This window comes from Hoplias malabaricus, chromosome 17 (assembly GCF_029633855.1).
Source record: "Hoplias malabaricus isolate fHopMal1 chromosome 17, fHopMal1.hap1, whole genome shotgun sequence".
Taxonomy (NCBI): Eukaryota; Metazoa; Chordata; class Actinopteri; order Characiformes; family Erythrinidae; genus Hoplias; species Hoplias malabaricus.
In genome coordinates, this window is record NC_089816.1 from 31493877 (window position 1) to 31519790 (window position 25914).

The following is a 25914-nucleotide window of genomic DNA, read 5'->3' on the forward strand; positions in this document are numbered from 1 at the left end:
CAGGGAGAACACACCACACTCCTCACAGACAGTCACCCGGAGGAAACCCACGCCGACACAGGGAGAACACACCACACTCCTCACAGACAGTCACCCGGAGGAAACCCACGCAGACACAGGGAGAACACACCACACTCCTCACAGACAGTCACCCGGAGGAAACCCACGCAGAAACGGAGAACACACCACACTCCTCACAGACAGTCACCCAGAGGAAACCCACGCAGACACAGAGAGAACACACCACACTCCTCACAGACAGTCACCCGGAGGAAACCCACGCAGACACAGGGAGAACACACCACACTCCTCACAGACAGTCACCCGGAGGAAACCCACGCAGACACAGGGAGAACACACCACACTCCTCACAGACAGTCACCCGGAGGAAACCCACGCAGACACAGGGAGAACACACCACACTCCTCACAGACAGTCACCCGGAGCAGGACTGAAACCCACAACCTCCAGGTCCCTAGAGCTGTGTGACTGTAACACTAACTGTGCACCACCGTGCCGCCATATTTCAGGTTATTTTCAAGAAAAATATTTATCAAATTCTCTGTGCCTAAGAAGGAATATACCATCCAAACTGTAGTAAATGGTTTCTGAAAACCAACAACTGTCATGGCATGGTTGAGATGTGTGCACAAGTGTAAAGTTACCATTGAAGTGGATGTATTTATTGTGAAGTTTGAGTTAGATATATGCAGCTATCAGCATGACATCTTTCCCAGAAAGTCCATGGTTATTTCAGCAACATAATTCCAGCACACTTTCTGCACATGCTACAAAAGTGTGGCTTTGTAGAATCACTGCATGCGCTTGAATGACCTACCAGTCTCCTATGGTGCATCACGAAGAGAAGAATTGGACAATGACCAACATGGAAGTGATATCTTGTAACAAGCAAGAAACAATATTATGGAATATGTAGAAATGAGCGAATAAAATTTGTTCAAAGTTACATCATTTGAGTTGCTCATAAATGAAAAAGCTAATGTAAACATCGTGTAAAGGAATGCTGGCATTTTTATAATATGTAAAATCCTTGTTATTACAAGGTTTCGATTACCAGAAACAACATGTATTTTTCAGGTGTAATGTAATGCAGTTATATATTTACATATGTGGTCGAGAATAATATTACACGCTGTAATTAAACGTATTATATGTACAGCATCTGACAGCTTATGGACAGGCGGTGCATCTGGGGAGGGTTCTATTTGAGGCAGACTCAGTGTTTCAGCCTGTGGCGAAGAACACTGGCCCATCATCAACAGCTGTTGGTTGGGGTTGTTTGTGAAGGCCCAGATCGCCCACTGGATGAGTGGCTGCGGAATGGAGAGGAGTCGGGTGTGTGAGGGGCTTGTTGCTTAGTTTGCATCTACAGTCCCTCCCCACCTCAAGCAACCTGAGACAGAGCCATCCCAGCAACCCGAGACACCAGTGACACATTTCCTTCCTCCATTTCACAACTTCTGCTCACAGAAACAGAGCTGGACACAGGCAGAGGTCTTGGAACAGCATGAATCCGGTCAGGGTGCCAGACCGCTGGGGCATGCTGACCGAACTTTGCATCTGTTCTGCAATTTCTCAGAAAGAACAAATTACACAGAACTCAATAAATGAGAGAGAACCTGTTTTCCATGAAAATTTCCAGCAATTTCCACTGAGATAAAAGAGAACATCGTATGTGTTTGTTGACTAAGCTGGCGTTATACTTTTACTTTTTCAGTATCACTACTGAAACCTTGAACATTGGCCACTACCAACACTTACTGTCTCCCTGAATAGAAACAGAGTATAGACTAAAAATATTACATAATAAATTTTTTCTGCTGATATCTGCATCATGCATTCCCTTTATTAAATGCATTGTTAATGACATGGACATGTATATACAAGACAAAGGTCAGAAATAGGTTTAATGTAGACACATTCTACCCCTTTTCCACAAGTGAACAGAATACTGCGGTACATGAAACATATATGGCATGCTTTGGTCAAAACACCACAAGGACCAAACACAACAGCAGCGATCTCCTACATCTAATCCACCCCGTTCAGAACAACCGGTTTCGGCACCTGTTCCTTTAAATGAGAATACACCACAGCTCACTTCATTCTGAGAGCCCAGGAATGAAAAGTAATGAGCGGAAACCCTGGATTTTAGCCATTTTCCCTTGTTTTTCTTTCTTCTCTTTTCTTGTTTTGGCTGTATTTGATCAGCAATCATATTTCTCTGTGCTCACTGTGTCCGTTTCGCTCCATTCCACTGTGTTGGCGCTTTCAAGTAAACCCAGGTCCAGTTCTGCGATTGAAGAAACTGATAAAGAGGCAGGAATATTCAAATGTGACGGCTCAATTTATTCCATGATTTATGACTTATGTAGACCACGAAAAACTGTTTGTGGGTCAGTAGGAGCTCCAGATCCCCGGTTAAATGTGCACGTTGTACTGAACATGCAATCCTTTCATATTTCCTCTTTAGATCATGCACCCACATGTGGGAAGATATGCTAAATTTGTCAGATTGCTATAAACAGGAATTTCACAAAAGTTTTATTAACACCCTCTACAGTTGTTGACAACGGAACAAGTCCAATTAGCAGCTTAACTTTGCTGTCATGTTCTTGCAGAGAAATTATCCTCAGGATAAGTTTGGGATAAACAAACTCCACTCCCATCTCATGCCAAAGGCACTGGGCAGAGGTCAATGGAGAATTCAATTCCGGTCTAGTCCATAGCCCAGTGGCGGCGGTGGTTGTGTGTGGGGGGTGTTATACCCCTCTAGCACACCGTGGTATTGAGCATGTGTTGAAAGCATAGCCCCTTTATAGGAAAATGGGCAACATATCAGTTTGTTTTATAGATGTTACTGAAGTTATCTCCTTGGGGCTCTAAAATGTCTCCACAAATCTAACAGCATGAAGATCGGCCATTACAGTGGGTGTGTCTACACTTTAATTGGCACATATTATAAAAACACATGGTAAATCACTTAGACCACTCACATGGTCTGTGTCATTTGAGCTCTCAGCAACTCTGGATACACTTGTATTGCCTTACAGAGCTATCAATGCTTACTAGAAGTGCACCTCCTTGTGGTCACAGGGCAGATGAACGTCACAGGGAGCCAGGAGTGATAGACTGCAATGCAGCACACAGAAATCAGAATAACGATGTACACAAGACCTCTCACTTCTTTTAAGAACAATATGGAAAATTCAACAGCTTACTTACACAAATTTAAAAAATGTTTAAATTGAAATACAGGTGCATTTATTACTGAACATATTACATACAGGAAGAATCTTGATAACCCCATTACAATTGTACTGTAATAATGTATGATAATCATTTTTAAATGATCATTTTGATAGACTCTACATCACTTTTGTGACAGTTTTAAATGCTCATTTTTGAATGAGCCCCTCTACTATGGGAAAGAAAGTTCCCAAAAACCAAGGGTCCACCACATCTCCTAAATCTACCATTAAAGTCCCACTTCAGTCAGATTAGCTTGAATGGGAAAATGGCCAAACTGTGCTGGCGTCTGTCCGTTTGGAGCAGAATATCTCTGCTCTGCCCAGATTAGGTCATTCATGAAAGTTATTTCAGTCATGTTCCAGCTATGTATACATACCTTTCTTTTTTAAATGCTTATAGGAAGAACATACAACTCTGAATTTTGTACTGAAGGTTGGTTTCAATGAAATTAGCTTGGAAGCTAACAATGTGTCTTCTTCTTATGTTTTATTTTTTGGGCAGATATACGGCTTGTCCTGAAAACAATGTCAAAAATCAAAGAAAGCCAGGCATGACTTTGAAAGTTGAGTCCCGTCTTTTGTATCCAGAGGCTGTTACTGAAGATAATCTTGTACTATAGTCACGAGTTAGGGTTAGAAGACACCCTCAAAGAAAGTCCATTCCAATACTCCATACTGGTTGGTAACCGGCCATACACACATAGAGAGAAAGACAGACACACACACACACACACACACTTTAGTATGATGCAAGAGTACAGCAAGAAATGTTGCACAAGAGCTGAGCCAAAAGGAGGGTGTCTTCTGACACAATAACATACAACAAATAACCAACGATAGGAATGAAACCTCTAAACATATTTGCAGGTAATGCACATGCAAATTCAATCTAAAACTCCTACCCCAGTGCTCCAGTTTAACACATAATAACAGATTCCCCATGTTGCGTTCTGTCTGAGGCACGGTAAATACAAGTGCTGCTTCACAAAACTGTGTGTGGCTTGGTCAGCGTTTGGACGTCAATGTGAGCGTCGAGGAGACTCTGAAGATCTGAGGCAGCATGTTGCTCAGCTGGTAGAACATTTCCTCTGAGATACTCTGTCAATAAAATACAATTAGACAAAACTAAGTTAATCGTGGATTAAATATAGTGGATGCTGCAATTTACACCATGTGATTAGGTAGTTATTAGCATTAGACAAAGTTTTTTACATTTTAAGGACAAATATTTTCTACCTCACAAAAGATCATTTATATTTATCTCATTCAGAGCGAAGACAGGATAACAAAGTATGCAGAGCGACTGTCTGACTGCAGTGTGTATATGAAGAACTATAAAGTGCAACTAAAAAAATAAGGAACCCTGTTGGCGTTTTGTCGGATCAGTGTATGTGAAGGGTATCTCTTTTGACTAGTTACTCTGTTTTGTGCCTCATTTAAAAAGCAGTCCAAGCTAAAATAGGTTTTGAATATACAGTGATCCCTCGTTTTTCGCGGGGGATGTGTTCCAAGAAAAAACGAATTTCCGCGAAGTAGAGGAAAGATCTTTTTTTTATGTATTTAACAAGTATTTGGACTTTTAAAACCCTCCCTGTTACACATGCATTACACAGTCATTCTATAATGTTTTTCAGCTGGAACTACATGTGATATCCTACCAGTTTCTTCCATTCATTCATTCATTCATTCATTATATATAACACATAATTATATGTTCACAGGACAAAACAGACGCACATTCACACACACCTACGGACACTTTTGAGTCGCCAATCCACCTACCAACAGTGTTTTTTGGACTGTGGGAGGAAACCGGAGCACCCGGAGGAAACCCACGCAGACACAGGGAGAACACACCACACTCCTCACAGACAGTCACCCGGAGGAAACCCACGCAGACACAGGGAGAACACACCACACTCCTCACAGACAGTCACCCGGAGCGGGAATCGAACCCACAACCTCCAGGTCCCTGGAGCTGTGTGACTGCGACACTACCTGCTGCACCACCGTGCCGCTGTGATTTAGCGTAAGTAAATTTCACTCGGATGTGAACATGAACAATACATGTACTGTACGTAAGAAATACTTGTAAACGCGATATAGCGGTCATAAGCCCGTTTACTGTACCGATCACTGTATTCAGCATGAATGGGAGGGACTAAACTAGTATAATTTGAATACACATTATATGGGCCTTATAAATATTCAAGATAATTGCATATGAAAAGCCTTTCCAGCTCATCCCTAAAGACACAAATAACACTTGGCCAACTGTGGCTTTAATAGGATGATCTATAAACTACCTGGGCAATGTAAGTGTTAATGAACCTTACCCGGTTTTTATATCATGGACACACTGTTCTAACTCACTATGTGACTGGATGACATAAAGAAGACAATATGTATTTAGAGGAGCTATTTTTGAAAGGTGATAGATCGTAAAACTGGCAGTCATGAATGTCAAAGAGATCTTTGATGCTTGTTTTATCCTCTTAGCCTGTCAGCGAGAACAACTCTCAGATGTTTGCAGACTGACTGACATCTATCTTTAATATAGCAGAGTTTCATCAAAGTGGATGCTAGCGGATGACATAGTCACACACCAGTCATCTGGATAAACATAAAGGTTGTAATATAGCAGTTGGTGCAGGATATATTTTTAACTCCTTTGTCACGGTGACACAGTGACATCACATATTCTTTTCTGTCTGTGCTGTAGCTGTACAGATGTAATAAACAACACAAAGTGTAAGCAGCCTTTGATAAATGAAACTAATAACAGACCTGTGGGACGAGGAACTGGACTGTCCGTGAGATACCTCCATCCCATGACGCCATTTCCATCATGAAACCTACCAATGACAAATTCAGTTGAAGTATTGTGAAATTACTTATTATTATTATTATTTAAATAAATAAAAATAAGTACATATCTTAGGCAGATTTAACTGTGTTCATAACTGTGTTCTAATATGCACAGAATGTTCTGTAAAGTATGTGTACTTATTTTCAGATAGGCTATCGACCAAATGTAATTTGACCTTTCAACCTTTTAAGGGAACTCAAAGCCAGTTTACAAGAGGAGTTCTAATGACCACGCATGTCTCATAGATTAACAATAAGTAATTAGTTATGTATAATCCAAAACATTAAAGCATCATTACTTTATAGTAACCCATTTACACCAATAATCCTAAAATTTGCAACTCCAACTATGTGACTGTGTAACTATGAAATGCACTGGAAGCAGGTGTACAAACAAGGCTGAATGCTTCTCTGTGACATGCTGATACTCATTAGCAGTCCCCTTGTGGCACAGTGTCAGCATTTCCACTTTCTACTCTTTGCTCACTCACCTTTCACACATTTAAAGACCAGCTCAGCTCGCTTTAGGCACCAGGGAATGGTCATCTCCTGGAGGGAGTTGGGAAAGAGAAGCGAAAGAGGTAAAGATTTCTATCTATGTATGACCATAAATCAGAATTCTGACTAAATGAAAAGGTCTATACAGAAGTCATATTTTCCTATTTTATTGAAGAAAATAGTTATGTAAATAAACCAACCATTATCACGTTCTATAATGTATAAATGAAAACCAAGCAATACGAAAGCAACAACATGTGTTTTTGCACTGTGGGAGGAAACCGGAGCACCCGGAGGAAACCCACGCGGACACAGGGAGATCACACCACACTCCTCACAGACAGTCACCCGGAGGAAACCCACGCAGACACGGGGAGAACATACCAACTCCTCACAGACAGTCACCCGGAGCGGGAATCGAACCCACAACCTCCAGGACCCTGGAGCTATGTGACTGCGACACCTACCTGCTGCACCACCATGCCGCCCTGAAGTTAAATTAAATGCAGCCAATCAGAACAGAGTTCATTTACATAAATCAGTCTGCATATACAGCTTCTTCATATGGAACTGATAAAGTTGACAAAAATGCACACATCTGAAAATATACTCTGTTATCATTAAAAATATTTTCAAAACACAGTCATCAAACTGTGGACATCAAACCTCAGATGAACCCCAGAGGAAAATTAAAATACAAGAAAAATGTGGTCCATGGGCTCAAACCCTCTCATACAAATCACTGACCTATAAACACAGAACTTTAAAGTGTGTACGCTTCTGGCATTGTCACTGTTCTGAACCAATATTTAACTGAGCAACATTTACACAGAGCTGTCCACAGCTCTTTTTCAGATGAAAAACATTTTCTCAACACAAAGTATTCCTTAGCAACAGTCTGTGGTCGAGCCTGACCCAAGCCTGCCAGAAATTTCACTGGCTCCTTCACAGACTCTGGCCTAAGACAACAGCCTCTACATTACACTGCAATATTATGAGGTTCACCTCTGAAAACATTCTGCTGCAAAATGTTTCTGATCCACCGCGGGCACACATGACATATCAATCTGTTTTTGTGTGCTCTTAAAGCAACTAAATTTAGTAGCTTCTAAAAGAGACTTCAGATTAATCTAGTAAAAGGCGAACACATGACCAGGACTTGAATTACATTTCAAGGATCTTTTAATAAACAGGAAGGAAATTAGCTTATTTTGAACGAATCGAGAAATATAACCATTCCTTCATCATTCAGAGGTGCTACTGTAGTCTCTATGCAGCGATTTTATGGTTTAAAGAACTATGAAAACACATCTACATCGGCTTTGTGGTCTTGGTTTTTTCCCCATAAGCTGGCAACTGCAGGAGGAAGCCTGAAGCTAATGTTACTGCTGCTGAGCCAAATATTATATCAGCATTTATCCGCCTGTGATAGCAGTGTGTGTTTATTGCTTTGGTTATGAGTTTCTAATATCTGTATGTCATATTTACTTTATGCAGGCTAGGTATTATTGTGTGAAAATATTAATGGAGGGGGGAAAAGGGAATAAACATGACCTGGAAGCACCATTACAGTGCTGAAGTGTTAAATACCTTAAAAATAACAAAAAGAATATAAGGGTGACTTTAAAATAGGAAAATACAGTAACTCGCTGGCCACCTTCAGGGAACAATATCAAGATTAAAATAACATCCAAGGAACTGAGAAAAGACTGCATCTCGAGTCTTGTTGGGACATGTCCTCGAGTTCCTCCCCTCTAAGGTCTACGGTGATCTGTATCTGGCTCTGTTCTGTTTACCAAACACTGAAATCCCTCATTTTCCAAAAAAGTCTCACAGTGTATAAACAATAAGAAGGGCAAACACGCTGTGCCACAAAGGCACTGAATGGAACACCCTGAGATTAAACAGATCCCAGAGAGGAGCAGCTCACGATGTGGACGATGTCAGGCTGAGCAATGATGACTCAGTGCACGTTGCCAGAGCGTGACCAGGTTTGGGTCAAACTGGCCTGTGTCTTAATTTAGAAGTGGAAAGTGTATCATTTACCAATTGACTTTGACTTGTTCAAGGAGATTTAATACACTACAGCGGCATGTGAAACTAAAACAAAACAGAGAAAATACTAAAGTGAACTGTAACAAATAAGTTGTGGTTATTTCGAGTTAAAAAGAAAAAATAATTTACTTGAAAAACGGAAAACAACCAAATAAAATTAAGCCAATCCATGTGTCTTCAAACAAGAATCCATATTAAAATGTATTAAAATAACTATAACCCTCTTCTCTTCTTCAGTGTTCTCCCTGTGTCTGTGTGGGTTTCCTCCGGGTGACTGTCTGTGAGGAGGGTGGTGTGTTCTCCCTGTGTCTGTGTGGGTTTCCTCCGGGTGACTGTCTGTGAGGAGTTGGTGTGTTCTCCCTGTGTCTGCGTGGGTTTCCTCCGGGTGACTGTCTGTGAGGAGTTGGTGTGTTCTCCCTGTGTCTGCGTGGGTTTCCTCCGGGTGACTGTCTGTGAGGAGTTGGTGTGTTCTCCCTGTGTCTGCGTGGGTTTCCTTTGGGTGACTGTCTGTGAGGAGTGTGGTGTGTTCTCTCTGTGTCTGCGTGGTTTTCCTCCGGGTGACTGTCTGTGAGGAGTGTGGTGTGTTCTCTCTGTGTCTGCGTGGGTTTCCTCCGGGTGACTGTCTGTGAGGAGTGTGGTGTGTTCTCCCTGTGTTTGTGTGGGTTTCCTCCGGGTGACTGTCTGTGAGGAGTGTGGTATCAAAATATTGAGCTGTTTTGCTATTTCTCTCGATTTAGAACATTACTTCACAAACAGGTCTTCAGGGACCACCAGGCGGCCCCCGATTTCTGTTCCTGCCCGCGTCTCTTTTCTATTCCCCAAACATTTAAGTGTCATTAGGGCTGGGCGATATGACCAAAAAAACTCATATCTCAAAATGCCTAAAAGAAATGGCGATATATGATATGAGACGATATCATGAAAACCATAACAAAATATAATGTCAAAGTATTAGTGTTATTTTTAACACCAAAAAAACACCTCATAAACATTATCCAAATGTAATTATCACTCTATGTCTAAGAAATAGTGATGTCCCGTTCAAGTTTTCCCAACTGGAGTCTTTAAATTTTGAGTATCTGCCGATGCCAATCTGATACGTAGATTTTCCTAGATCGTACTATTACACAGTACACGGTGCACACTTCAAGTCCACTCAGCCCCAGTGTATCTGCTTCACACTGAATATCTCACATTAAGAAACAAACTGCCTGCATTCAAACTGCTGCTTTTTATTTTTAAAAGCAAAGTAAAAAAATGTCTTCACAAACAGTTCACATAAATAATTTAATATTATTTTTAATCTTATATAAAATTATCTAATGTGATTTTTTTATGTATTAAGGATTACTTTTATTCTAAAAGTCAGTCGGTTTTACTGTCATCACAGATGTGTTGAGGGAAAAGTTTCTTTGAGACACGGTGCTAAAATAAGATATTTTATTTATTTTTTTAAGCGCTGACCTGTTTCTCTCAGCGCTGCCAAAAAACAACAAACCCCTGTAGGTGGGACTGTGACTCCATTGGCTGTACACTAAATGACGTACAGCTAAGACTGGCTGCAGATTGGCTCTTAACATGAATTAAAGCTTCGCCACTGGTTTCATTTTAGCCCATTGTTGACTCACTCCCAGTTAACAGAGAGGTAGACCTGAGTGCTGAGGACAACGGCAGGACAGCGTGGTGTGTGTGTCTGTTTGTGTGAGTGTGCATGCATGCGCCTGCATAGGCGGGTGCGCATGCACGAGAGAAAAACAGCTGCACGGGACATTTGTGAAAGGACTCAGATGCCAACCTGCGTATCCTCAGCATACTCGATATAATGAATATGGTCATTTTCAAAATCGTGTAAAATAATACTATCAAATGTATTGATATTTGCGATATATCCCCCAGCTCTAGCTTGAACTCAAGTCACGTTCATGCGCCTGCTTCGGAAGCTCGCGCTCACGCCACAGTATCGCGATAAGGCAAAAGTCCTATCGAATTAAAAAAACATACCGATATTATCGTGAACAATATTATATCGCCCACCCCTAATTGCAGTGTTAAGAGTTATCCACCTCCTAAATAACATCTACTCAGCTATGTTCCTGTGGAGATCCTGACCATTAATGATCAGGGTAAAAAGGATGGACAACAGTCTGTGTTCTATAAAGAGCACAATGTTCTCCAGTAGCGTCTACTCTCAAGGCAGGAAGTGCCAACTTAGACAGTAAGCAGTTCGGGGCTCTCTCACCTCTGACATGTCGTGCACCAGCAGCAGTGGGATGGTGATGGTTGTGATGTCATGTGTACAGCACACTTTCAGGATGTTACGCAAACCCATTATTGCGGGGTCTCGGGCCGTGAGGTTCCCTGAACGCACGTTATCATCCACACACAGATGGAAGACTATATGAACCTCTGACAAGTTGGAATGCCGAGTTATGTAGAATTCACCTGCACGGGGTAACAAAGAAGCTCCAGTTAATATTTAGATCAGTCAGTGCACAAGGTTTAATATTTAAAGGCATCAGACATACCAGGAAGAATGTTTGAAGAATTTCGCTCGATATTCTTGCTTTTCTCATCGCTGCTTCCATTTCTCTGCATCTCTGTTAGAAAGGAATTACGTGTTTTAACAGGTGAGGAATAATGTAGTGGTGTATATAAATATTTAAACAATGCACTGGAGACACGTTTTATATGCTATATTATGTCCAATAAAACGGTAGAAATTACACTTTTATTATAATTAAACATTAGCATTAAGTACAATATCCACAAAAGGCTCTGAAATTCATATCATGCTGTTATGTGTTATATGGTGAAATTCATCACAATGTCAATATCTAATATCATATCACCCAACCCAGTGTGAAATCCCTTAGCACTAATTATCTGAACAATTTTAACTTTAATGCGGTTAAGAGAACACTAGGTAAGATTTGTTTTTTCACCCCCTGGGGCTCCTCCTAGCGTAGTTTATTTTTACAGCATTGTACTGAAATCAATCAAAAAGTTACATAGTGCACTTTCTGCAGTGTGTGTTCTCCCTGTGTCTGCGTGGGTTTCCTCCGGGTGACTGTCTGTGAGGATTTGGTGTGTTCTCTCTGTGTCTGCGTGGGTTTCCTCCGGGTGACTGTCTGTGAGGATTTGGTATGTTCTCCCTGTGTCTGTGTGGGTTTCCTCCGGGTGACTGTCTGTGAGGAGTTGGTGTGTTCTCCCTGTGTCTGCGTGGGTTCCTCCCACAGTCCAAAAACACACATTGGTAGGTGGATTGGCGACTCAAAAAAATGTCTGTAGGTGTGAGTGTGTGAGTGAATGTGTGTGTCTGTGCTTCCCTGTGAAGGACTGGCGCCTCCTCCAGGGTGTATTCCCGCCTTGCGCCCAATGATTCCAGGTAGGCTCTGGACCCACTGCGACCCTGAACTGGATAAGCACTTACAGATAATGAATGAATGAATGACTTTCTGCAGTGTGGTGATCATAGCTGCATTGACAGAGGCTCTATTCTCCCTATTACAAATCAGTGAAGCACCACAATGATATTAAAGTTGTAATTTTAAGGTAAAAATAATGCATAGTGTTCTTTTAAATATGCAATATTTATCCTTTTAAGTGCAAATATTTGTAAAGCAATTGAGGATGAACAAGATAAGATCATTGTCACTCCATAACCAGAAATAAATCACAGCATTGCTGCTGATATATGAGAAATATCACTGACTGTTAAGAACTAAGTGGATCTATCTAGTCTCAGGCAGTGACTACCAGGACATTCCACATTCTGGCAAAATATTTAGACAGCCAGAAAAGAGCTGGATCCCATTTCATTGTTGCTGGCACCAGTCAAACGAAATGCAACACTTCCCTGCGGAGCCACTGAAGTTGGATACGCTGTGGTGCATTGCAGAGATGGACGTTTGGGACAGGGGAGTCTGCCGCCCACACACACACACACACACACACACACATACACACACAGTTGCTGTGTCACTCACCCTGCTGATCCCTCTGCTTGCTGCTGCGCTGGGCACGTGCATATAGCACCACCTGCTGGATCACATCGAGCTGCTCAGACAATCGGGGGAAATGGAAATCCGTGCACTCTTTGGACACTGTGGCAAAATCTGGAACAAAATGACCAGGCAAATAAAACCATAAGTATATATTAAAGATAAAGACGTGCAGCCCACTACAACTCTAACATCCTTTTCAGACAGAAAAGTAGGGTATTGTATCTCAAGACTGCAAGACTTCCAGTCATTTTTGAGTCATGGTTAAGATTGGGTTTTATCCCAGGTTAAACAAGTAGTGGTAGTAGGTAATGGCTTCATTAGGGATTGATTACACCACCTGAAATATTCAGGGTTTGAATTATTGATGATGAGCTTTGAAAATAAAATACTACCAATTTAGTAGGTTCTTGCATATCACTACTAGCCAAAGTGATAAATATGTAATGACTGTGTGAGTGAGGTGTCATGCCTCTTTTAATGCCACTGTAGGAGTTAACTCTGTTGTCCACCAGCAGGACAAGGCCGCAGAGAGAAGCCGAGTACAACGACAATGCTGTCTGTAGTCTCCGAAGCTTAGCACCCCCACTGCCGTGCCGACGGTGCTTACAAAAGTCCAGCACATTGGCACGCACCAGCCGAAGATTGTGCATGGTCTTTAGCTGAGCCCCTGGGTGATTGGAATTTTAAAGGAAAGAAAGAGGAATATTAAAGAGATATATATCACTGCAGAGCAAGGCTAACGTGATCCCCTACAAGTCTTCATTAGTTATTAGCTATTATTTTAAAGTGGAACTATGAAACTTATGGGGATTTAGAGCCCTCTCTGGTGCGGAAGCCTTGGACCCCTTCCTCGAGCAGACAAATCGGATGACTGCCAGTTCATTGGATGAGTTTTTACGGTCAACATCTGGTGAAGGATGCCTTTTGATGATATGAATTAATCAGCTATTCAGTGCCATTATATCTTCAGTAATCCGTATAATACAGTGATACAGTATAATCAGTATACTGCTGTCTACAATAATACACGAACACTGCAGAAATTCAAGGTTCTAAGAAATGGGATTTTAGGATTTCAACTATTTTAATACCTATCACAACGTGTTACAATAATTCAGTTCTTGCCAATGCAACCAGCTATAATAAACACATCCACGCACACTGAAAACCCATGTGAATGTAATCTACTGTAATGCCACATATTAAACGGCTGTATATTTTTACATTGAGGTTTGTGGAAGTGCGCAGCGTTTCTAAGGAGACGTCATACCTAAGTGAATGGTGAAGCTCTCTTCCAGCTGTCGCTGCTCCTCGAAGTGTCTGGCCCCCAACTCCCCGGCCTCCGCAAGCTGCCCAGACTGGACCTTAATCTCCTCACTGCAACTCAAACAACAAAAATTATCAAGAGGACTAGATGGACCTTAATTTCAACTGTCCACAATGATGTCCCTGTAACCTTGCCTCGCAAAACAAATCAAATAAAAATATGAATTGACTACGGATCCTGGGAGAACATCTGTATGATGTGAAAAGATGAGAATTATCAAGTTTGCATCTTTAAATATAGCAAGATTTTTTACTGAACAACATGCGTCTTCCTCCTAAGAATATATTTCTTCAGTTTACGATGTTTATGGTGCTTGTTCTCTGCAGGTACGTCACGTTGACTGGAGAGTGAAGATCCCAGGAGGAAGATAAAGACCTATTTACCCTGTGTCTGCGTGGGTTTTCTCCGGGTGCTCCGGTTTCCTCCCACAGTCCAAAAACACATGTTGGTAGGTGGATTGGCGACTCAAAAGTGTCCGTAGGTGTGAGTGTGTGAGTGAATGTGTGTGTGTGTGTTGCCCTGTGAAGGACTGGCGCCCCCTCCAGGGTGTATTCCTGCCTTGCGCCCAATGATTCCAGGTAGGTTCTGGACCCACCGCGACCCTGAACTGGATAATCGCTTACAGATAATGAATGAATGAATGAATGTTTTGGGGATGTATATTGCACATACGGCAGGTAGTGATTGCTGCCACACGGCCCCAGGACCTTGGGGTTCTTGTTAGGATCCTCACCTCGGGTCACTGTCTGTGAGGAGTTAGGGGGTGTTTTTCTAATTTTTTTTGTGTGGGTTTCCTTCAGGTGTTCCGGTTTCCTTCCATAGTTCCAAAAACTCACTGTGCACAGGTGTGTGTGTGTGTGTGTGTCCAGGTAAAGGTGTAATGCCCTCCAATAGGCTTACGCTCCATTGTGTGTTTCTGCCATGCATCTAATGACTCCAGATGGGGCAATTTTTAATCTTAATTTTGTGATAGAAAATTAGCTAACATAATTCTTCCCCAAAATATTCAGGAGGTGTTTAGAAGACGGGTGCTGGCTACTACAAGTGGATTGTAGTAGAATTCAGTATTTTCAGTCTTGAAGCAACCCTGCATTTGTCACTTTTTGAGGAGCTGCTGAGTGTGCGTGATCCTAATCCAAAGTATCTATAATCTCACTACTGCATCTCCTGACTCAGCCAGTCATTATCTTCATTCAAAAACTTTGCGTTCCACAGAAAGCTGACAGAAAACATGGTCTGAAAGGATAACCAAGCTGCCATGTACCACAGCAACAAAGACGGGAAAATTCATGAATTCATTAATTGTCTGTAACTGCTTTTCCAGTGCAGGGTTGCTGTGGGTCTGGAATCCAGAATCACTGGGCGCAAGGCAGGAACACACCCTGGAGGGGGCACCAGTCCTTTGTAGGGAGGCACACATTCACACACACTCGCACCTGCAGACATTTTTGATTAGCCAATCCGGGGGAGGAAAACGGAGCACCCGGAGGAAACCCACACAGACACAGGGAGAACACACCACACTCCTCACAGTCAGTCACCCGGAGGAAACCCACGCGGACACAGGGAGAACACACCAAACTCCTCACAGTCAGTCACCCGGAGGAAACCCACGCAGACACAGAGAGAACACACCACACTCCTCACAGACAGTCACCCGGAGGAAACCCACGCAGACACAGGGAGAACACACCAAACTCCTCACAGTTAGTCACCCGGAGGAAACCCACACAGACACAGGGAGAACACACCACACTCCTCACAGTCAGTCACCCGGAGGAAACCCACACAGACACAGGGAGAACACACCACACTCCTCACAGACAGTCTCCCGGAGGAAACCCACGCAGACACAGGGAGAACACACCACACTCCTCACAGACAGTCACCCGGAGGAAACCCACGCAGACACAGAGAGAACACACCACACTCCTCACAGACAGTCACCCGGAGGAAACCCACGCAGACACAGGGAGAACACACCACACTCCTCACAGACAGTCACCCGGAGGAAACCCACGCAGACACAGAGAGAACACACCACACTCCTCACAGTCAGTCACCCGGAGGAAACCCACCCAGACACAGGGAGAACACACCACACTCCTCACAAACAGTCACCTGGAGCGGTACTCGAACCCACAACCTCCAGGTCCCTGAAGCAGTGAGACTGCGACACCTACCTGCTGCACCACGGTGTTTAATAACTGACTGAAAAATCTGAACGTGGATAACAAAAGAAGAAATATAAAAAGGAACAATGGAGTGTTCGTTTAGAGCTTGTTCTAAACCAGTCCTTTTTGCATTAGTAATAACTTTCCCAATTTATTTTGCTATTAGATCAGAGACTGTTCTTAAATTCCCTTTATCTTTCTTATTAATCTTTATATATAGTCTGATCAAGTTGAATTGGGCCCTTAATGTCATCGTCCAGGCTCAGACTTGTAGCTTCAGGATTCAGAAACATATGCATATACGAGTCCTCTGCTGGCACTAACTTGATCGTGCTGTTGTTAGGGTTGTGGAGGTCCTGGTGTAGTTTGATCACCCATTCCTGGTACTCCTGCTTCTGTATACCCGTAACCTGCTTCAGCTCACTGGCCCACTTGTTCTCCAATACCTAAACACCAGACCCAACTGTGACTATCGTTTACAGAAAAAACAGTGTATATACAGCTTATACATTCATAAAGCAGAAATACGGAATTAAAAATAAATCAGGTCCAGTTTCAGAATGTCCTCTCAGCTAACGTCCAAACCTCAAGATTCACGCTGGGTCTCATAGTGCCACTTCGCATTACTGCTTTTGATTAATTAACATTTACAGAACACATAACACATACTGGTTTAAAACTGGCTACTTCAAGCTGAACATAATCTGTTCCGTCTGTTTAAAAGTTTGGTTTCTGCATCAGATTTCCTTATTTTGAAGCAAGCCATTCTGTCCTCACTTCATGTGTCCTTGGTCTTTCTAGTGGACTAGACAAGCAGGGTAAACAATCAGTGTTATTGGCTCAAATTGGTGAAGGTATTGCTGCATTGACAGGATTAGGTTGGTTGGCCTTATTCTTTCAATAACATGTTAACTGGCACTTCGTTACCCATAACGCAGAAGAGACTGCATCGTCAGCAGTGGTCTCACCTGCTGAGCATCAAAGTGCTGCGCTGCCACAGTGTTCACATCATGATCGCTCATGGTCTTTCCCAGCTCCTGCATGACTTTGTTCATTTCTGCTGCCTGCCTGTAAACAGGTCGTCAAGAAAACAGTGTAAACCTCTGTCCATTCCGGCTGCTAACATTTGATGGAATGTCTGAAAGGGATAAAACGACATGCTGTTTGACAGACCTCTCCTGCAGTTTCTTCAGCTCCATGTCCCTCTCACTGATGAGCTCGGACACACTGACGTAGTAGTTGTGCTCCAGGTTGAGCAGTGTTTCTGAGGCGGGAGAGTGGATCAGCTCATGGTACACATCTGCAAAGTCCTCATCCCAGCTGGGCTCCTCTGGCCGGGCATGCTCCAGCGTCGTCTAATGACAGACAGCACACAATGGGGTGAATGCTATTAGATCCAGTGTGCTGATATTCTGTATTGATGATAAAAGAGGCACACTCCACTCACTTTCACAGAACCTGCTGTGATCATGGTTTGAGGTGAAATGGGATCCAATTTAGGGTTTTATCATTTTGTTTTTAAAAATGATTACACTTTAAAATGAGCTAGGAAATTCGCATAAAATGAGTATCTAAAGGTGGTGTATCATGGTCAAACTCTACCCCATCAGAAGAGAAAAATACAGCTAACAACATCACACCTTTGGTAGTGCTTTTTCTCAACAGGTTTAGAACAGGACTGGATCACACTTCAAAAGAAAAAATCCATCCATAAATCCATAAAAAAGTCACCACATAAACCCTGAAGAGAGTATGTGTGTATCTTTGTGCAGCTGCTGTAAAACTTAGAACTAAAGATCGTGCTGTGGGTTCACGGTGATGAACCAAAAGCACTTTATAGGAAACGGAGGGGAGGACTCTGCTTGCTTTTTATAAGTGCGCCAGAGCAAGCTACAGCAGAATTTAAACTCCAATACTCTTAGGTTCAAAAGCAGATGATCTACTTGACCTTCTGAAAAGCAGATACACGAGATTCGGTTTCAAAAGAATTTCTTGCATGGACACAGTCCACTTTTAAGGATTCAAAGTGCACAGAAGCCCTCTCACACAATATGCCTCATAAAAGATCATATAACACTTCCATGACTTGGGTTTGACGAGATATGTCCGGAAGGGAAGTGCAGCACAGGAGCTGAAGTGGAGCAGAACCCTAGAGCCAATGCCCAAACGTCACTATATTTATTATGTGACATGTGTTTAGGTGCTTTACATGTCAGGAACACATCAGTGTGCTTAAAATATTGAGCAGGCAATGTACTGACCATATATTTACACTAGGTTTGAACAGCTATTTACCTAATGTGTTTACAGGCTTTAGGAAAACCTATTTCTTGTTGGTGGTATAATCACTCTTGTTATTATGGCATTATGATCCGCTTATAATATACCTGCAGTCCCCCCACTCCGACATACACTTACACATTTTCTATTTCCAGACTCCCATGGGAATGTACTTTTAACATTGTAATTCAAATGTAATCCAAAAGTGCAACGTCTTATTAAACAGAACCGAATAAAGTCACAAATCACTTTTACAGTTGAATTAATATAAGTGACAGTATTATGTATCACTTTCATTTGCCTTGCTGTGCACCCCTTGCAATAGCTCTGCGCAGCCCCCACTTTGAGAACCTCTGTTCTAATCTGTCATATCAATATGGTGATACATACTAGTGATATTTTTCTGAGTAACAATAATATCTAGTTTTAACTGTGTATTATACATAGTAATAATTAAGTAGGGGCGGCACGGTGGCGCAGCAGGTGGTGTCGCAGTCACACAGCTCCAGGGACCTGTCTGTGAGGAGTATGGTGTGTTCTCCCTGTGTCCGCGTGGGTTTCGTCCGGGTGACTGTCTGTGAGGAGTGTGGTGTGTTCTCCCTGTGTCCGCGTGGGTTTCCTCCGGGTGACTGTCTGTGAGGAGTGTGGTGTGTTCTCTCTGTGACTGTGTGGGTTTCCTCCGGGTGACTGTCTGTGAGGAGTGTGGTGTGTTCTCTCTGTGACTGTGTGGGTTTCCTCCGGGTGACTGTCTGTGAGGAGTATGGTGTGTTCTCCCTGTGTCCGCGTGGGTTTCCTCCGGGTGACTGTCTGTGAGGAGTGTGGTGTGTTCTCTCTGTGACTGTGTGGGTTTCCTCCGGGTGACTGTCTGTGAGGAGTGTGGTGTGTTCTCCCTGTGTCTGCATGGGTTTCCTCCGGGTGACTGTCTGTGAGGAGTGTGGTGTGTTCTCCCTGTGTCTGCATGGGTTTCCACCGGGTGACTGTCTGTGAGGAGTGTGGTGTGTTCTCCCTGTGTCTGCGTGGGTTTCCACCGGGTGCTCCGGTTTCCTCCCACAGTCCAAAAACACACGTTGGTAGGTGGATTGGCGACTCAAAAGTGTCCGTAGGTGTGAGTGTGTGAGTGAATGTGTGTGTGTCTGTGTTGCCCGGTGAAGGACTGGCGCCCCCTCCAGGGTGTATTCCCACCTTGCGCCCAATGATTCCAGGTAGGCTCTGGACCCACCCTGAACTGGATAAGTGCTTACAGATAATGAATGAATGAATAATTAAGTATATTTTTGAGGAAAGGAATCATATTTTCCCAAATGTATTACATAATAAACAATTATAATATTCTCTATTATGTGTTAGGCTGGTCTTCTAGGAATTATAACCATAAATTGCCACAAAATCCAATATTATTAGTATTAGCAACTGGACAGCTCTATTGTAAGATGCTAATTATTGTAATACGACATATTGTGTAGCTTCTCATTCATTTTTGCTTGTTTAAACCTCCAGAACATTTGTGTTTTAGTAGGTGTTTGTGTACATGTTCATATCACTGCAATATATAGCACAGGACAGAAACAGAACTGTAGACAAGTCAGCAGTCAAAATGACCCCGCTATGATTAGATATGTGATTACTAAGTCTAAAAATGATGCTCAGTCATGATCAACCCAGTGTACAGGACTCTTACCTCAGCGTATGCTTTAGCCCAGGAGTTAGCCAGTTTATTAATGTCAACTTCTCCAACCGAGAGTCTCTGTAGTGCTGCTTCAGCAGCCCGGTCATAATCTTCTAACGTTTCTCTCTCAATGAAGGCTAGGAGTCTGCTCTTCAAGTCTGAAATAAACAGATCATTTTAGCTGGAATTCACTTTTCAAGAGAGAAAATGAAAGTGTAATGGTCAGTTCCTGCAAACTGGATATCACAGATCAATACCAATTTAAATCCATTTAAAACGAGACACCATATGTTCAGATGTTTTTTAGGCACATCTTGTTATTAGTGAACTCAACTACTTTAAGGAGCACTTACAGTGGACACCAGGGGTACAGAGTTGAAAGCAACATTAAGTAGCATTTGATATTTTTGCTCATGGGGTCCCCCCACAAGTTGTAGAGTGTAATTCACTTTTACAGCACTGTCCTGAAATTGGAGGTGGGTTAGTTGCTTGCCCAAAAGTTGCCGTGCTGAGCTCTCCCAATTCAAACACCCCTCTGCTAATACATGTTGAATGAGCAGTTTCTCTAAAATGTTGGCCATAAACTGCTGTTAGTCCTATTCTGCAAAAACTGTATGGTGATGTATATTTCATATAACACAGCAGTGACTAACCCAAGAGTCTTACCATTTTCCACAAAGCAGGGGATTTTGTGAAGCAGCATGAGCCTCCCATGAAGATCACTGATGTTTTCTTGGACGGGAAACTGAAGAGGCACTTTGAGGACACAGTGATTCCTGCCGGCCTTGTACTCAAACACAAACTCTTTTTCAGTTGTGTTTGGTTTCCCTTTGTTTTTCCTCATTTTTTTCTTTCAAAGAAAAAATAAAGAGTTTCAAATCGGTGAAGACAGACAGCCAGGGTTAACTACATCATAAACCCAAGAAACCACATCCAGGCAACGTGAGGTGTGAGGCGTTCAATCTGTAGGTGAACAGCTAAAGAGTGTGTGGAGATAGAAATGGGGAGTAATTGAATATATTTTATTCACGTGCATTGTAAAATACAGAGTTATATCTAAATCGCTTTTAAGGCACTGGTGTTTTTTTTCTTGGAAATAACTTCTAAATGTATAATTGTGATGAAAACAGGTGGACTTTCAGGGGTTTAATGACTGGATGGGGACTTTAACAGGTGGTACATAATGTTTATGTTCCCTTGCTGAGTACCTGTTATTTGTCAAGTGAAGATTAACATGAATAAATAATAATAATAATATTAAAACAATAAAAAAAACATACCACAGAGTGTAGAATTCAGAAATCTTTAATTTGAAATCAAGATGGATATTAAGTGCAAATTATCACTTTCCAGTATATATTTCTGAGGTTGGATACAAGAAAGATGCATTAAATATATATATATTTTTTCTTGAATAAAATAAAGGGTGGTCTGAATATGCTCAGTACTCTTATTCTTACACAAATTCAGGTTATCGCTGACACTAAAGGTGGTAGGTCAGTGTACTGCAATTCAACTGTAATTCGTTGAGCTTCGAAGCTTTGAAGATGACATTATTAGTAATGTATTAAGTGTTTAACTGTGTGGAAGCCAAAGAGGTTTACACTGTACTTGTACTGCTTCCTCTTTCCAGCTTTCTTCTCCGTTCCACCTTAAATGCTGCACCGGTTACTTTCAGGCGTCTACTACAACTTTTAAGGTGGAATAGTAAATTAGAAGGAAAGACTGAAGAAAAAGAAAAAAGCTAAATTAGCCCTAGCTTCGCAGTTAGCCCGCTCGCTAATAAACCCTGGTCAAATAGTATTAATTCATGGGTTTATTTTCTTTTGCAATAATAACACTAGCTACTCACCGCCGGCCCCTTGTCGTTCCGATCAGCTGACCACCTATTTGCCTATTCGTAGTTGCACTTTCGTTAGAAAAGGACAGTGCTAATTTTGTGTATTTGTGATAACTGACCATAGCCCATGCACATGCTTAAAACTCAAAATATACAGATTTTTATTTATATACTGCTGATGCTGAAAACAAGTTTGACAAACGTGAGCTTATTTACGAAACTGCGATTGATATTTTAAAGAACCTAAAAACAAACTAGATATCTCACTCGCCGTTTATAAGTGAAGTGGGGTTTTGGTCAAATAAAGACGAGTGTACTGAGAGAACGGATACTTTTAACCCGTTTAGGCTGCACTCCTAGCAATGACACTGAAACGTTTTATTTTAATACTCATAGTTTAATATATAATCACTGCCTTGGCCCCTGAAGGACCATCCCAGTAAACAAGGAGCGTCCTTGGACGTTCAAAATAGGTCTAAAAGTAGTCTGTCCGTCAAGGACATATTTTAAACGTCAATGGACGTCCACAATCCATATTAATAAGTTAGTTAAGCGGTGACCAATCGATAACGTCAGTGGACGTTCAAAAAATGTTTTATACAAGTAATTTATTTCGGGACCAATTAATAACGTCAATGGACGTCCAAAATACGTCTAATAGTCGTCTTTTCAATGTCTGTGTTTGGACGTCTTTTCAGCTTTCATTTTCAACCTTAAGAGAACGTTGATTAGACGGCAGTCATTACGTTATTTCAACGTTGAATCAACGTCTAATTGTTTACTGGGATGTTAGAGGGTATCCTAATCAATCAATTTGTGTATAAATATCAATACATTTCTCTGCATTCAAGAAAACTGGAGCTATGGTACATGCAGTGGAAATGTACCCTATAGGGGACCTGCTCGGTGGGAATAAACATGTTCATTCAGGGACTACAATGCAATATGAACAACAAAGCAAAATGAGCAAATAATAATAATAATATTTTTCACAAATATGATTTTACACATTAGTGAGACAAAGACACTGCTGCTTTAATTCAACTCTTTATTTAAATATTTCCACTGAGCACCGCAGGTGTGCCCTCAATAGGTGTGAAAGCAGGAATTGATTTCACAACTAACTTAATTATTAAGTAGAAAAGATCCCAATTAAAATGAATGAGGAGTCTTGTTGCAGGTAGTTTGGCTCATTTGTTTACCGCCACAGTCTTTAGGGACAGGTTAAATCACTGACGGCCAGGTTATGTAAACAGAAGGAATCCTGCAGTTAATACGGAGCCATCTTGAACTTGAAGTACAGTAGGTCTGGTAAACCGATCCATGTGTAACAGAAGAGCTTTCAGATCATAATTATAGGCAATTATTGGCATAAATAAGAAATAGACCAAAGTCATTTTGTTGATTGACTTGTTCCTTTATTGTCAGCTCCACACTGGTTCTGACAAAGACTTGTATCACTAAGGAGTCTGAGAGGTGGGGTGGTGTGTATGTGTGAGTTTGTATGTGAATGGATGCCATGTTGATGTGTGTAGAGTCCTGACTCTCATGAAATGACAAGGTACGGAGTCGGTACTTTCTAAAGCGCTGCTGACCAATGATGGACAAAGAGTAAGTAAACCACTCACACATTCAGAGGAATATTTAGTATCTGGTGATGTTTTCTTGTCTTAAACACGGTTTTGCTGTGTTTTTCTGTTGCTCCAAGGTTAGTCATGGCCAGAAAAACTGTAATCAACAAGAGTGGATGGCCAAAACTTTGTGGACACCTGCTCATCCCATATTTCTTTTAAAATCATTGTTATTAACTGGTAGTTTTTTCCATGTTTGATGTTTGCTGCTTCTCTGGAAATAGTGGAACAGCTTAAAGTAGATATGGAAACAGATGTGAGGATTTCATATAGCTATGAAAACATTAGTGAGGTCTGATAATCATCAGTTGGATGATTACTTCTCATCTCAGAACTCCAGAGAACTATGTTCCACTGCTCTAAAACCCAGTGCTGGGTGGGCTTTATACCGCTCTAGCCAATACTTCACAGTAGTGATTGGAATTTCGGCTCTTTTTGGGGAGCCGGCTCTTTTGGCTCGGCTCTTCATGAAGAGCCGGCTCTTTCGGCTCCTAAATGGCTCTTTGTTTTACCACTTATTTCCACTGGTACAGAACAATATTACCTACATTTTACATGACTATATGGACAAATTATTATTGTTCAATATTAAAAATAATAAATAGTGTTGCGATGGCCAATTGTTTTATGGCTGTCTTGTAATAACTCACTGATTGCACTCACACATTCAACTGTACAAATAACTGGATTTTTATTTAAACACCTTAATAAAACATCACTTGTAAACTCTGAAATACAGCCAATGGAACCCAAAAGGTAGGTATTACAAAATAGCTTATTAAATTAAATAATCATTCATTTCTGGGAAATAAAATAAACAAATACTCTGCAAAGTGCAAAACAGCTGCATTCAACGGTAAAACACCCACAACTGTCAACAAACATTTAACTGATTTAACATTTTCTTCAACTATTTTTTTAGGAAAACAGATTGGCATTCAGGAAAACCCAGTGTCTCAGCTCGGAGGGTTGGAGTGTTGGAACTTGCTTGTTGTTCTCTGATTGGTTGAATGACAAGCCTTAGAAAAAAAATGGCTCGGTCTTAGACAGGAACCGGCTCTCATCGTTCACTTACAAGAGCCGGCTCTTTGAACCGGTTCGTTCGCGACCGACACATCACAACTTCACACTGATAAGCAGGTGTCCATCCGATTTTCTCCACTAGGTGTCAGTAGCTGCTTATTATACAACTTCCATACTAGGCCTCGCTGGTGTACACACACATAATAAGCAGTTTAGCGATTAGACTGTTCCGATATAATGTTGGTTGATTTATGTACAATTTAAATGGGTTATATTCTACCCTTTACCTTCTGGAGTCTTAATGAAACATCTGTGGCATGTTTTGGTCAAAGCACCACAAGGACCAAACACTACACCCGTCTGGATCTTTGACTTTTGAGTTTGAATATTTCAGCGGGTTACCTAATTACTCTAATGTCAACAACAGATCGATTTCTTTGATCTGTGTAGAAGGGACATATTCTACCCATTTTCCAAAAGGGGACACTGTTCTGGAGTCTTAACATATTTTGTTCAAAATACCACATGGATCAAGCACCACAGCAGTTTCAGCACCCATTCCTTTAAATGAGAACGAGCCACAGTTTTTAGCCATTTTCAACTTGTTTCTCTTTTTCCTCCATGTTTTGTTTTCTCCATTGTTTTCTCAGTGCTTCTGTTGTGCACTTGTTGTGTTGGTTTTGCTCCATTCAAACTTGTCTTTGCATTCTCAGATAAATGCAAGTCCAGTCCTGTGACTGGAGAGACCCAGACACTCTAAAGTGATTTTGTCCCTTGTTTTTAAACTTAGGCAGCCCACAAGAACTGAATGGGTTGTTTATTTTAGTGTATTAAGGTGGTAGGACCTCCAGATCTCCCAATTAATGTGCATGTGATTCTTTCACAGTATGTCCCTTTTAATATTGAATATTAATGACTATAAATATCTCTGCCTTGAACAGCAGGTTTGCAAGAAAGAAGCTGGAGGCTCTCATACACAACAGAAGTTGTAACTTTCTTTTGCTGAAAAAGGTAGGCTGTATTTATTCAGGTGTGTTTAAGTCCATCAGTTTAGTGCAGTGTGAAGTAAGCGGTTAAACAAAGGTTAGAAGTCACTGCGTGTGTTCACAGAGCTGATTTACTCCAGATATTTTCTTCTAAGCTTCTGTATCCATGGCCTCTTTTTTTGAGAATGACCTTTATTTTAATTCACTGGAGCCACGGTTATCCAGTGTTAGACCAAGCACTCACTTTTGGATATCCGTTATACACAAGCTTTAAGCATTCTTACAAAACT

At 41.6% G+C, this 25914-nt stretch overlaps 1 protein-coding gene across 3 annotated transcripts; it reads right to left on the reverse strand.

Moving 5' to 3' along the window:
• Positions 1-1952: 1952 nt before the first annotated feature.
• ferry3 (FERRY endosomal RAB5 effector complex subunit 3) lies at positions 1953-22099 on the reverse strand. Of its 3 annotated transcripts, XR_010795942.1 has the most exons (15): positions 21997-22099; positions 20811-20994; positions 20157-20302; positions 17372-17553; positions 17167-17266; positions 16523-16644; positions 13968-14074; positions 13167-13364; positions 12680-12808; positions 11219-11290; positions 10933-11135; positions 6632-6689; positions 6060-6127; positions 4175-4370; positions 1953-3947 (listed from the first exon to the last, which is right to left on the reverse strand). XR_010795942.1 is itself a non-coding variant. In XM_066649161.1 (14 exons), the coding sequence occupies exons 2-14, from the start codon at positions 20986-20988 to the stop codon at positions 4278-4280; spliced, it is 1656 nt and encodes a 551-aa protein (XP_066505258.1). In that variant the 5' UTR covers positions 20989-20994; positions 21997-22099; the 3' UTR covers positions 1953-4277. The 3 variants fall into 3 exon arrangements, 2 of the variants coding, with proteins under 2 accessions (XP_066505258.1, XP_066505259.1); XM_066649161.1 differs by having other exon boundaries at positions 1953-4370; XM_066649162.1 differs by lacking the exon at positions 21997-22099 and adding an exon at positions 21756-21814 and having other exon boundaries at positions 1953-4370.
• Positions 22100-25914: the final 3815 nt, after the last annotated feature.